The sequence below is a fragment of the Gossypium hirsutum genome, chromosome A07 (genome assembly GCF_007990345.1).
Source record: "Gossypium hirsutum isolate 1008001.06 chromosome A07, Gossypium_hirsutum_v2.1, whole genome shotgun sequence".
NCBI classification, from domain to species: Eukaryota; Viridiplantae; Streptophyta; class Magnoliopsida; order Malvales; family Malvaceae; genus Gossypium; species Gossypium hirsutum.
In genome coordinates, this window is record NC_053430.1 from 7,466,314 (window position 1) to 7,481,456 (window position 15,143).

General features: G+C 35.5%; 1 protein-coding gene across 1 annotated transcript; it reads left to right on the top strand.

Moving 5' to 3' along the window:
- Positions 1–3,908: 3,908 nt before the first annotated feature.
- Positions 3,909–9,009, top strand: LOC107926686 (quinolinate synthase, chloroplastic). The gene is made up of 7 exons (XM_016857576.2): positions 3,909–4,875; positions 4,966–5,250; positions 6,082–6,300; positions 6,409–6,588; positions 7,784–8,296; positions 8,396–8,557; positions 8,636–9,009. The coding sequence occupies exons 1-7, from the start codon at positions 4,117–4,119 to the stop codon at positions 8,699–8,701; spliced, it is 2,184 nt and encodes a 727-aa protein (XP_016713065.1). The 5' UTR covers positions 3,909–4,116; the 3' UTR covers positions 8,702–9,009.
- Positions 9,010–15,143: the final 6,134 nt, after the last annotated feature.

The window sequence follows — 15,143 nt, forward strand, 5'->3', positions numbered from 1 at the left end:
CAATTATTGAAGGAGGTGGAGGAGCAACCGGAGGTACCATAGGTGGTGCAGTAGGGGGAGGAGGTGGTTGAGACTGATTTCTTTCTTGTATCATCTCCTTATACCACTGATTCATAACTCCATAAATCATATTTTTAAGTTCTCGCTCTCGCATCATAGAAATTGGAATATCACTACTTGTTCCTTGTTCTGGAGTTTGCACCCTACTGTTAGCTTCCTCCTATTCAGTACGTTCAGGTCTATCTGACATCTTTATAATCGGAGAGTATCTATAAAAATGACAAAGATTAGATCGGATCATACACATCACACTATCACAGATTTATATGGCATGTATTTCTAAACACTTTACACATAACACATGTTCCGAGAACCGACTAAACAGGGCTCTGATACCACTAAATGTAACACCCCTTACCCGTATTCATCGCCGAAATAGGGTAGGAGGCATTACCGGAGTTTACCGAATTAATTTTCCGTTAATACGAGTTAAATACTATTTATTTACTAAAACATGTCATGGTGTCCTTTAGATGGGCCTCCAAAGCCCAAAACATACTTCGAGACCAGACTAGAATTAAATCGAAACCATAGGGAATTTTTCGCAAAATCCCAAAGTGTTTTTTTTGCTCAATATAACCCCTTTATAAATATTTAACCTTCCCTGCAATTTTTAAAACCGAGACCAATCCAACCAACCAATTCATTTCAATCAATTTAATACAAAATTATACTTCTATCATAATTATACTATTTAACATACTCATCATTCTTTACTTTAATGTATAGTCATTAAGCAAGTCTTAATATTTATATAATCACCAAGCCTTATACATGCCATATAAATCAAAAAGGAAATTTACAAAAGCTACCGGAGATAATCTGGATAGTGTGATCCTCTGTGTTGATCCGATCCTCCGTATACTTTCACGTCAATCTACAAGAGACATTGAATACACTCAAGTAAGCTTATAAAAGCTTAGTAAGTTCATAGGGATAAAACATAAATCTTACTAAATATTTATACACTTATACTATATACACAATTATTAAGTTCACCTGTCAATCACAGTCATTGGTGAGTTCCCTGTATAAACTCACTACCACTTACCCATTTCCATTAATTCTTTTGGGCCCATTTGTCATATATCATTCTTTAACCAAATTAGGAAATGGTAACGGAAAATTGAGTAATTCACTTTCACTTTGCCATAGTATAACTATGGTCTTGCATATGATCACTTATCACTTTTTAAAATCATAGTCCTGCCACGGTCTTACACTGATCACATTTATCACTTGTCACTGATCAGATAAGTGTAGCTAAAGCTACCACTTATCACTTATCACTTGTCACTGATCAGATAAGAGTAGCTAAGCTACCACTTATCATTTGTCACTTATCACTGATCAGATAAGTGTAGCTGAGGCTACCACTTATCACTTGTCACTGATCAGAAGTACTCAAATCCGACATTCCACTCAATTTGATCATTTATTCGATTTTCAGGTTGTTATTTTATTTTCTATTCATCAATAAATATATTTCATCATACATTATATATTTCATAAAATTAACATATAATCATTAAACTTCAACCATATGAACTTACCTGGGTCGATTTGTAAAATTTGTGAAAATTCAGGGACTAATCAGCTACTTTTTCTTTTCCTCGACTTGCTTCGGGTTCTCAATCTATCATTGTAAAACCATTCATTTATCAGTATTGACTTCATCTTCAACCCGCTTATAAGTAATATTATCTATAATTTAATTGTTTACTTATGTATATTCCAATGTTGTCCATCGGTGTCATAGTCACTAGATTATTTTTATCTTTAGCTACAGAACTCCAAATTAGGATCCGATAATTTTATCTGAAACTAGACTCATATATCTTCTTATCATAAAATTTTTAGAATTTTTGGTTTAGCCAATAAGTACAGTTTATTCTTTAAACTCACCCCTGTTCTGCTGTCTGACAATTCCGACCCTTCTTCACTAAAAATTAATTAACTCTTCGTACAGAATTTGGATGATGTCCATGTTTGTTTCTATTGAAAATAGACTCATTAAAGATTTTAAAAATACAAATTTAAGCCCCTAATTATTTTTCTGCAATTTTTGATGATTTTTCAAAGTCAGAACAGGGGATCCCGAAATCATTCCGACATTGTCTCACAAAATCTATTATATCTCATGATGTACAATTCCGTTGCTTACACCGTTTCTTCTATGAGAAACTAGACTCAATAAGATTTAATTTCATATTTTTTTCATCTTCTAATTCGATTTATAAAATTTATGGTGATTTTTCAAAGTTAGACTACTGCTACTGTCCAAAACTGTTTTAGTGCAAATGTTGATTTCGATTTTTGCCCCAAATTTCACAGTTCATACAATTCAGTCCTTGCTCAATTAATCCCTCAATGAAGCTAATTCTTCCCAATTAATGCTTTACCTTAACTTATAAGTTATTTCACAATTATTTAAATTCAAAATTTCCACATAAAACCCTAACTTCAAACTTTTTCACCTTTAGATCCCAAACATTCACTTTCTATTCAATTCTTTCAATAAAATCAGCATATAAACAATTTAAAACTCTAATTCCATGCTAAATCATCATATAATTCCAGCACATATTCATATCAGCTTTCAATTTCTTTCATAGAATTAAAAACTAATGAATTAAACAAGTGGACCTAGTTGTAAAAGTCATAAAAACACAAAAATTTCAAGAAATAATCTGGAATTGAACTTACTTGCAGTAAAAATATGAAAAACCAGCTTAGGAAAACCCTTCTATGGTGTTTTTGCTGATGAGAATGCAGAAAAATAATGAGAATTCTAGATAATTCCACTTTAGTCCTAGTTTATTAAGTAAATTTTTACAATATTCCAATTTTGCCCTTAATTCATCAATTTTCCTGCTGATTTCATGCACCTTGCCGTCCAGCCCAAATAGACCTGGGGTCTATTTGGCTTTTAAACCCTCTTTCTTTTATCATTTAAGCTATTTAATCATTTCCCATAATTTTACATTTGTTACAATTTAATCCTTTTTATTCAATTAACTATCGAAACTTTAAAATTTCTTGACAAAACTTTAATACTAACTTATTAACACTCCATAAATATTTATAAAAATATTTATGGGTCGTTTTAAAAATTTTCAAGCTCTCGATATCTCGTTTCCGATTCTAATTTAATTTTTTATTTCTAGTACACTATTCGTTATTTCAAAAATTTTCCTAACTTCACACTTAACTTATATTCACTAAATTATTAATATTTTCTACTCATTTTTCGGATTTAGTGATCTCGAATCACTATTCCGACACCACTGAAAATTCAGGCTATTACAGTACTTGCTTGTGCCACCATTATATCAGGCGGCACCAGCTTACTTTCCCTTGAATTATGTTTTAATCATTACCCTTAAAATGCGGCACTAAATTGAAATGTGATTATATAAAACATTGAGGGACCTAATGAAACAATTACGCTTTATGTTTAAATTTAGATAAACTTAAGGAAATTTTTTGAAGAATATATCTAGGTAATTTAAATAAAAATTTTATATAGTTTCTAGTTTTATTGTTTTTTAAAAAATAAAAATAAGAAAAATTTATTTTTGTTATTATTGTATTTTTTAAAAGTTATTTAAATTTAATTTTAAAATAACATAGACATAACATAAAAATTGCCCAAAAGTTAAAAATCATTTAATTTGGTGCCTATATTGTCCCACTATTTTTATTTCAATTCAGTACCGGTACTGCAATTAAAAAATAGGCTAATGCTGCTTGACATAATAATGATAGTACTACAAATCATTTTCATAATAAATTAATATTTTAAGGTTATTTTTATATATATATATATAAAAAACCTAGTCAATTACATCCCACGATTGAACCATTTGGCGCTTACTTGCTTTTATAGGTTAATTGGTGGCGGTGTCTGTTTCCTCTTCACCTTTTAACACACGGCTCTTCCTTCACTGCCTTGCATTACCCATCCGTCGCCATTAACACGCTTTTTCTCTTTCACCTTTACGCATTTCAAGGTCTTCTCTTTGCTCTCTCTCTCTATCTCTCTCTCTCTCATCCATGGATTTCTCTTCTTCCATGGCCATTAAACCTTCTTCTTCGAGCTGTTCATCGTTGTTTGCAATCTCTCGAGCCCAAAATTCAAGCCCCAAACCACTCCTTTTCAACTTTCATGGAATACCCAGAAACCATCAAAGCTCTTTCTTCAAGTCCCTTAAATGCATTCAATCTCCTCCTCCTGGTTCTCTTCCTTCAAACCCCAGTTCGTTATCATGCTCTGCTGTTACACTGTCACCAACCCAGACCTCCTATCTCCCACCGCGGAAGCTTTCGACCCTCGTTGCCGAATTTCAGTCCCTTCTAGAACCTCTCGATCGAGTCAAGCGTCTCCTTCACTACGCTTCTCTTCTCCCTCCTCTCCCTGCTTCATCCCGGACTGATTCGAACCGGGTTATGGGCTGTACAGCCCGAGTTTGGCTCGACGCCCAGATGGACTCCGAAGGGAACATCAGATTCTGGGCCGACAGTGATTCCGAGATTACCAAAGGGTTCTGTGCTTGCTTGGTTTCGGTTCTTGATGGGGCGGGGCCGGAAGAAGTGTTGCAGTTGAAAACAGAGGATTTAGCGGCGCTTAACGTCGGACTCCCCGGTGGTGAAAGGTCTCGTGTTAACACTTGGCATAATGTTTTAGTTAGTATGCAGAAACGAACCAGGGCTTTGGTTGCTCAAAAGGAAGGAAAGACACCATTTGAGCCATTTCCATCATTAGTGATCACTACTGAAGGTATTCAGCCAAAGGGAACCTATGCCGAGGCTCAGGTTAGTTTCTTACTGATTTTGTACCCTTTTTTATGATTTTGTTTACATGGTTGTTTAAGATCCTAAGTTTCAAATCTAGTTGAATTGCAGGCAAGGTATTTATCCCCTGACAAGTTAAAGGTGAAAGAACTTGTCCATGTTCTTAAAGAAAAGCAAATTGGTGTGGTTGCTCATTTTTATATGGACCCTGAAGTGCAAGGCATCTTAACTGAAGCTCAGAAAGAATGGCCTCACATTCATATATCTGACTCATTGGTGATGGCTGATTCAGCTGTTAAGATGGTAAAATCTGGATGTAAATTCATCACTGTTTTGGGTGTTGATTTTATGTCAGAAAATGTACGGGCAATTCTTGATAAAGCTGGCTTTGGAGAGGTATATTTTCTTTCTTTGCTTTTCATTTTGTATGGAGTATCCGTGCCTGGCTCATATTCGGACATAGGTATAAGGGTCCCCCAGGAACTTAGAAAAATTGAATATACTTGTATGTGATACTCACACCCAAGTCAAGTAAATAGAACAAAGCACTAGGATGTATACTGCGTAGTGTTATGTGCAATTGTATGGTATGAGACTTGGATTCCTTGTAGGAAAGTATTCTAGTGGGTAAGGACTAGGCTCTCCAATTCAATAGCTAGTCTTTGGGGTGTGGTTCTCCAAAGGTCCATATCAATTGGTATCAGAGTCAACCATCATGTCTCTTAGTTGCAATCGTCCCGAGGCTAGATTAAGCTAGCAAAAAGCCAGCTTGCTTGGGTGCCGAGGTTGCAGAGCGTGGTGGATTGTTATGTGCCAATTGCAAGGTATGGGACTTGGATCCCACATAGGAATGTATGAGATTTTCTGGTGGGGTTTATAAGGACCTAGGCTCTCCTACCTCAATAGCTAACTTTTGGGGTGTGGTTCTCCAAAGGTCCGTATCACATAGTATATGACGTTTTATTTATAATGTATGTATATTGTATAAGCTTATGGATGAGAGTTATTCTATAGCTTTTTAGAATCCGCAGTTGGGGTTATTCTATTCTTTTGGACATAAATTATATGTAATTTAAGGCTGTGGTATGCACTGAATTGTGTACTGTTGTTTTTCTATGGCAAATGGTGTGTTTTATCGAGCATTGAGCTGAATGTTTTTTTGTTCTCTGCTCCAAAGTACCAATGCTGTTAATGGATATGTTTTGTTTTTATAAAATGGAATTTCAGGTTGGTGTTTACAGGATGTCAAATGAACGCATTGGTTGTTCTTTGGCTGATGCTGCCGCTACTCCTGATTATATGGACTATCTTGAGTCAGCTTCTAACTCGCTTCCTTCCTTGCATGTTGTTTACATTAATACGTCGCTAGAAACAAAAGCTTATTCTCATGAGCTTGTACCTACAATCACTTGTACTTCTTCAAATGTTGTCCCAACCATTCTCCAGGTGGGTTGTGTTTCAAACGTTGTTTGTTTTTCCTCTCCTTTGTTGTTCAATGCTTTCGTTTTTGTTTTAAGGCTTCTGTTCTTAATTCACTTCTCTTGGTTTCATCAGGCTTTTGCTCAAGTTCCAGACTTGAATATATGGTATGGACCCGATTCCTACATGGGTGCGAATATTAAAGAATTGTTCCAGCAGATGACTTTGATGTCCGATGAGGAAATTGCTGAAATACACCCAAAACATAACAGAGACTCTATTAAATCATTGCTACCTCGCCTGCACTATTATGAGGTAACTTCAATGATAATGTCTTATGCATAAATAGAAACTTGGTTTTTGCATTTGGATTGTCACTAATTGTATTTATCACATTGAAAAGACCAACTTCTTTTGGTCATTTCGATTTTAAGGAATGGCATTCATTTGATTGAAATATCTTATGTGAATAGTAAATCGAGGAATTACTAAAAAAATGAATTATGAATTTATCATCTTATGAACTTCATGGAACAAAACCATATTTATTTTTCCAATGCTATCAAGCATGAACTTCATGGTAGCTCTATCTCTCTGCCTTTCATACAGTACTCCTTCCCCCAAATATACAGCAATGGATATATGATTCATTATAATATATGCAAAACGGAAGAACTATGATTGTGAGAAACATTTCTGTGGAATGCGCTTGAAGGGAGAGTGTCCATCCTTCAGCCTTGTGCATTTTGCTCGAGACACATATTCAGACATGATTATAAGAATATGACTCCAAGGATCCTCCAACTGCATGGAAAACTTAGAAAAAATTGAACATATCCGTGGTGGGAGCATACTTGTATTTGATACTCTACCACAAGTCGGAGTAGGTCAAGAAAAATATATCTTAGTTTGTTACTTTGGTTTAACCTGTTTTTCTGTCATTTCTAAATAGGATTAAATCTCATTCTGGGCCTGAATTTGGCAACTTTTCTCACTTTGGGGCCAGAACTTTTTTTTTTGTCCAAGTTAGGCTTTGAACTTGGTATTTGTTATCACATTGAGACTTGAACTTTTTTTTATCCAAGTTAGGCCCTGAATTTTGCAATTGTTCCCACATTGGGCCTAAACTTTTTTTTCCCAAGATAGTCCTTGAAAACCCTAATGTTTAGGCTCCAATGTGGGAACAATTGTCAAGTTTAGGCTCTAATATGAGAACAATTACTAAATTTAAGGACTGACTCGGACAACAAAAGTTCAAGTCTCAATGTGGGAACTGTTGCCTACTTCAGGCCCCGATGTTGGAACAATTGCCAAGTTCAAGCCTTAACTTGAAAAAAAAAGTTTAGGTCCCAACGTGGAAAAAGCTGCCAAGTTCAGGCCCCAAATGTTGATTTAACCCTTTTTACATATACATAACACTTCCGCTGTGGTCCTTGTATATCTTCCATATGTTTTATGTATATATTCAACTGCTTTGCTTTTAATAACGAACCTAACTTATTTCTACCAGAATGGAACATGTATTGTGCATCATCTTTTTGGGCATGAAGTTGTAGAGAGGATAAATGAAATGTACTGTGATGCATTTCTCACAGCACATTTTGAGGTTCCCGGAGAAATGTTCTCATTGGCAATGGAAGCCAAGAGAAGAGGAATGGGTGTTGTAGGCTCGACTCAGAACATTTTGGATTTCATAAAACAAAGGGTTCAGGAAGCACTAGACAGAAATGTCGATGACCACCTCCAATTTGTCTTGGGTACAGAATCGGGAATGGTGACTTCAATTGTTGCTGCAGTTCGCAGTTTGTTAGATTCTTCAAACTCTACTTCTAGCACAAAAATCAACGTTGAAATTGTCTTTCCGGTCTCATCAGACTCTATGACAAAAACATCTACAAGAGCATCACCTGCACTTAAATCAGTTAAAGCTGGTGATGATATTATACTCCCTGTTGTACCCGGAGTTGCAAGCGGTGAAGGATGTTCTATTCATGGTGGCTGTGCATCTTGTCCCTACATGAAGGTTAGCATTTTCGGATTTGGTTTGTTATTACGAGGAAATAGGTTAATGTTTACTTTAAGTTAAAGCTTCTCATATTTGGTTAAACTCTTTACCTGACAGATGAACTCTCTTGGCTCGCTCTTAAACGTTTGCCACCATTTACCTGATGAAAGAAACAATCTTAAAGCATACGAAACCGAACGATTCAAGTCGCAAACCCCGCAAGGAAAATCTATTGCAGATGTTGGATGTCAGCCTATACTGCATATGAGACACTTTCAGGTTAGCATTTGCTCTCTTTTTTGTACTTTTTCATCCAAGGTTCACTGATTCATCCTAATATGATTCTTACTTAACCAGGCAAAGAAAGAACTGTCAGAGGAACTTGTCTACCAGGTTCTTGGTTCACACGGTAATGGGAAATAGGTGTAGCTAACCTGAGCTGGTAAATGAACTGTAACCGGGTTTTGATTAGGGATATTGAATCCACCTGAGGTTCACAACAAAGTTTTAACGTACAATTTCAGTGATAGATTCTTTACTTCATTAGCCGAAGTTGCTTAAAATAAGATTGAGGTGTTGAGCTCAGTGCTAGCTTTTACAGGTAATTAAATGGATTCAATCCTGATTTATTTTATAGAGATTGTATCCCTGTTAGTTTACAGGGAAGAAATCATCTTCAAGACTAATTCTTATAAAAATACTTAATACCCTTACAATTCTATTCAATTAAACTCTCGAGCTAATTTTTCCTTCCATATCATTTTGATCTGAAATTTCAGACACTTTTTAAGGGCATTCTGTATGAACCGGATTATGTTTGTGTAAGCGTGTGGGGATTGGATTAATTAGTTGGACCGTGTGTGTATGTATTTGTCCATATTCGAGGATGTGATTAGTGTTTTTGAAATAAAATTGAATTGGTTAGTCAGATTAATTGGATTAAGAATCGGTTTATATATTGGTTTTAGCGAAGGGGTTAAATTGATTAAATTTAAAACTGTTTGAAGTAATAAAACTCAAAATTTGAGATAAAAATAAACAGTTGAATCGATTTAATAATTTAATTTTTAATTAATTAATTAATTATTGTTCAAGTAACCAATTGAACTATTTAGATCATCCTTTTAAAAGGAAATAAGAAAAGAAAGGTTGTAGTTCTTACCCATTCGATGTCACATCACCATGCTAATATTAATTAAAAGATGTAAGTTGTGACAGCTAATCTTATGATATGGTGATTTTTAAAATTTTGAAATTTAATCAGATTGACTCCAACTATCGTTTATAGCATCAACAAGTTCTTGCTCTTAAAACACACAAATTATAGAAGTTCATCGATGGCTCTATTGTTCCACCTCCTCAGTACAAATGGTCTGGCAAGTTTGAGCACTTTGAGTAGCAAGACAGTGCACTTGCCTCATCTTTATTATCCTCTACAAGTCAAAAGTGTTTTTCCTTATTTGATTGGGCATGATTCTACATATCAGATTTGGCAGACGTTGAGCAATATACACAGTAGTGAGATCATGCTGAAGTTATTTTATATAGGATTGCTTTGCGTTCTCAGCGTAAAGGTGACTTGTTTGTGAAAGGATTTTTAATGAAGAGCAAGACACTTTTGTGATAAGTTGGTTTGTTGCGCAGAGTTTATTAGTGTACACGAACAAATCACAGCCATGCTTAATGGGCTTCCACCAGAATTGCAAACCAAGTACCCTATGGTATTCAAGGAGTTACCACAATTTTATTAGATGTTGAAGTTAGGCAATAGAATTTGATGATGGAAGTTAATGCTTTTGCTCATGCAACTGTCCAAAAACAACCATGTGGTGATATTAGTCTTTCATGCCAACTTTATTCACGGTTAGGACCTCATTCAAAAACAATCAAGTTGAAAATGCATCGAGCAGAGAAAATTACAAACAAATACTAGTTCATGTGCATCGTGTTATCCCTTAAAATTCAAACTCTTAAAGTGACAAACAACTTCAGTAATGCGACACCAAGAGTCTGGTGTCACGACCTGGAGGACAACATCAAGGCTTCTTCACGTTATTTCCTTAGGCACTTTCCACACAAGCTAATATTAATCGTTAAACTTCAAAAGACAAGATTTTTCCATTTTGGTCATAAAATACACAAAACACACATAATTAAATACTAAGGTGAAAATTTAATAACTATTAAAAATAACAAAATAAAACCATAAAATGATTAAACGCAAGCTCATTAAGTGTCAAAAAGAACTTAATTTACCATATCAATTTATGGTAGATCAATACCTTTTTGTCAGTCTTAATCACAATAGCCATGGTTAAACATTCACCAATTTCAATTTGTTTTGATGCTTTCACAAACACAACTAAACTTTCCATGACAGCTTTCCCTTTGTTGACAAATTGTAGTCCACCTTTTACTAGATCTATTCTACCAAAGGAAAGTATTTCATCTAATTTATTACTCCCAACTTTGAATTTCTCTAGAAGCAATTTAGTTTCAACCAACTCTTTCTTTGTATTGACAAGATTGTCTAACTCTTCCGTCAGAAAAGACTCCTTAGCTTTAACATGTTTGATCAACTTTCTGTTTTCTTCCTTCAGTTGAGCATTCTCTTGTGACAATTGAGTGTTCATGTAACACCCCAAACCCGGCCTAGACGTTATGGCCGAATTAGTAGGTGTCACAAGGAATGGGTTTTGAAACGTAATCATCACGACCAAGCCTTTTTAATTTTCAATCTCAATTTGCTTATATCCATTGTCAAAATGTTATTTACTTAGTTAATTTGTCTTAAAAATTGATTTGTAAAACCATTTAACTTCAAAAACCTAGTTCATATTTTCAGAAAACTTTAGTTTGCGTAAAAAAACGTCGGTTTCATAAAATAGTTTATCATGGCATGTAAAATATTAACAAACCAAAAATCAACAGTCAAAAATCATAAAGTCCAGAGAGTTCCGGAATTGACAAACTCTCCAAATAAAGTCAAAATTGTAAATAAAAGCCATAAACAATAACTTTAAGCAGTTTTACGGAAGAGTGGTCATCGCTGAGTCTCTGCTACACCAATCCGCCTAAGTTTGTAGATTACCTGACAAAATAGACAAACAGAAGTGAGTTTACGTAAACTCAGTGTTTTAACCAAACATAATTAAGCATGCAAACACACAAATTTATAAACACAGTCAGGAGCAGATATGGTTTCAGATTCAAAATCAGATCCAGAAGCAGACATGCATAAATCCTACCCTCATCCTCTACATACAATCTCTGGTCATCCCATCACACCATGTGGGGTTAAAAACACCCACCCATCTCTACACACCAACTTGTGCCATTAAGACACGTATCAAATTATATGCAGCCATCCTGCCAAAGTATAGGCGATTAACTCCGATTAGAATAATTCCTTCTCAAATACAAATCCCACCCCAAATCAGCTACAGAAAATCAAATACAAAATTATCAAATTAAACATGCTCGGCATGCTTTTAAACAAATAACAGATATACATGTGGCAGTATAGTCATACATACAAATAACAGATATACATGTGGCAGTATAGTCATACATACATTTAGTATACTATTCAAATCATTCTCTCAGAATAGCATAACATCCAAAAAGGTTTAAATAGCCCTTACCGACCCTACAATAGGCCCACAGTGGATCGGAGCGACCTGTGCGACCCTAGGGAAGATTTCAGAATTATGAGCCCACATGCCCGTGTGGGCCCACACGCTTGTGTGGCCTACACTCGCAGGTTGGCCTTGCCCGTGTGGCCCACACAGCCTGGCCCAAAATCCACAAGCTCGTGTGTCATGCCCGTGTCGGCCCACAAGCCCAACTTGGCTAAGCCGTGTGGCTCACACTACCACACTCGAGCCACCACACGGCTGTGTGCTGTGCACGGCCATGACTTCGTCAATCGCACGATCGTGTTCTTGCACACGGGTGACTACACACGCCCGTGTGGCCTCGGCAGTAAGGTTTTTCGACTTTTACCAACACTCTTTTTTCTGCATTTCAAGTACACACCTGGTACCATTTCATTGTAAAAACACTCTTGAACCTTCCAAAGCCTATAAACAAAATACCGAACAACGATTTAGCAGATTGACTAACGAATTCGATAACAAGGAAGTAACACGAAACTAACTTATCATCGATGAGCGAAAATCACCAATACGAACTAAACTGTAGTGACAAAATCCACAGCCTCACGATCTTCTCCAACATAATAGACACTCACTAAGATTATTTTCCCAAACCATAAAATACTAACACCCATTCAAAAAAACGAACGCTACAAGATGAATCTACAACTTACCAAGATAAATGATACACTGAGTCCCAAGGATAAAAGTGAACGATTGGTTGAACAAAAAGGGAAGAAAGCAAACGTAAAAGAAAATGCAGAAAGAGGAAGCAGAAATGCTAGAGAGTTTGGATGAGAGAGAAAACGAAATTTAAAAACAAAAACAAAAAATAAAATATTTCGATAACCCCTCAAATCCTAACTCCCCACTATCCCACTACATCTCAACCACCTCAGAATCCCAACTCCACCGAAATACTTGCCCATAACCGAACCAAAAATAACATCCACGCTCGCACGAAAATTTAAACTCAGGACCTCCAACACACCAACTCCTTGCCACTCGAACCAACAGGCTTATTCTGATATAATTTAGCAGACAAATTAATATAAGCCCACTGACCAAAGATAGGGCTTAGATCCCAAAAATAACAAAATTTAGCAAATGTGAGACTTGAACCCAAGACCTCACACACACACCCAGAACACTTAACCACTGAAGCAGATAGACAGTTGTGTTGAATATTTATAGAAACATAAATATATTTTTTTCAGGGCGTTACAGTTCAACTCACATACTTGTTCCCATTTACTCAACATGGTTTTATATGTTTTTAGAAATTCCCTATCAGAACCTTTATTAAAATCATCATCAGTCTTAGAATCAGAAACCACACTTGAAGCAAAGACTACATAGTTATTCACTTGATCCTCATTAGACTCAAAATTGTTAGAAGTGTTTTCATCACTCCACAGAGCACACAACACCTTCTTTTTTTTCTTAAGAGTGTTAGCACACTCAGCTTGAATATGACCATATCCAAGGCATTCATGACACTAAATGCCCTTCTTCTATTCTTTCTCATTCTCCTCTTTGATAGCAACACCTTTGCTCTTGTTCTTAGGAGTGCTTTTTGATGTTTCAAACTTCTTAAACCTCCTAACTTGATTTTTAAAAGCTTTATTAAATTTCCGAGTAAGTAGAATGATCTTGCATTCTTAAGGTTTCAAACTTGGTGGTTGGCATGCATCTTACATTGTTTGATAATATATGTTCCCCGTGAGCAGTTTAGAGAATTTTCTAAGCTTCCTTTGCAATAATGCACTTGGAAATACATTTGAAATCTTGCATGTCAATACCATAAAATATAACATATATGGCCTTAAAGCTTGCATTAACAACTCTCTCTTACTTAGTAGTCCATTCAACCTCAAGCTTAGGAACCTGTCCAACATCAGAATTACCGGCAGAGGCTTGCCAACCAATGTGAATAAAATGCCATGCTCTCTTATCAACAGACTTAGAATAAGCTTTGATTATAGCCTTCCAGTAGCGATAATTACCATTCTTAAGTATAAGGGGACGATAATTGAAGAACCTTCTATTATCAACAAACAATAGGACTAGGATTCACCACTAGACATGTTAAGTGTCTGCTCTGATATCAATTGTTGCTACTTTAAGTTACTTGTTTGCTGAAATGAATGTAATGGATTTGCAAGAAAGTAGTGGCCATTATGGCTTAGCACTGCGAAAACTGTGTAAACAAAATTACAAAGAACATCAAGGTTTGTTTACACAGTTCTGTTTTCCTACATCTGCGAAGCTTAGCTCAACGAGTAATTTCACTATCTTTAATCCACAATACAAAAAATGATTCACACTCTACCATTCCTCAAGTACAGAGACCTCATATTTGTACCTAAAGACTAGAACACTCACCTCCAAATCCTCCCCTTAGGAACTTGGACAATAAATACTCAACAACGTTTACAATAACAATTTGCACTCTCTTACAAAAATAGTTCCTCAAATGGACAAATTAGAATGCACTCAATAAACTCTCTTACAAAACTTAGACAAGCCTCAAAACATATATGAATTTCGGCTTGCTAACGTAGAAGCTAAGTGAATACAAAGTAACTTCGAAAATAACTATTATATCATTAACATTCAAAACACAATCAATCGAAGATATGATCTCCAAATCAACGACTCAATCTCAATCAATTTTTTACATTCCAAGAGTTGAATTGATTCACCTTAAACCAATCCAATCTTCAAAATCCAAGGATTGGTTTCTATAAATAGACCATAATATCTTCAAAATAACAACACATTAACTGGACTATAGATTTTCTTCATTAAATTACCAATCCAAATAAGGCAAGTAATAAAATGGCTCAATGGCAACTTTTAGTGGGCATTGCAGAGCGCCAATCAGCTACATTCTCCACATCTTGCCTCAATAACTATCATTGCTTGGATCTTTTAGGTAATATATATATCTAGACATGTTACATTTGTTAAACATGCATTTCCCTTTACTTAGCCTTCATTACTATCTCAATCTACACTTAGTAAGCTATTCCTGTTGGAAAAAATCCAGTTCGAAAATAGTTTTCTTGCATAGCGAAAAATAAAAATTTTGAAAATCAACCCGGTTTTTTATATTTGTAGCAATAAACCTTAGACCGAATTCGTACCTATGTTTTCAGATAGACGAATCCTCGTCGTTCCTAACTTTCAACCAAATGATCTTCCCT

Bases quoted from the DNA above. Each gene is read 5' to 3' on its own strand.
- LOC107926686 (XM_016857576.2), top strand. From the start codon at position 4,117: ATGGATTTCTCTTCTTCCATGGCCATTAAACCTTCTTCTTCGAGCTGT. The intron at 6,589-7,783 runs GTAACTTCAATG...TATTTCTACCAG, and splicing joins CTCGCCTGCACTATTATGAG to AATGGAACATGTATTGTGCA. The intron at 8,558-8,635 runs GTTAGCATTTGC...TTACTTAACCAG, and splicing joins TGCATATGAGACACTTTCAG to GCAAAGAAAGAACTGTCAGA.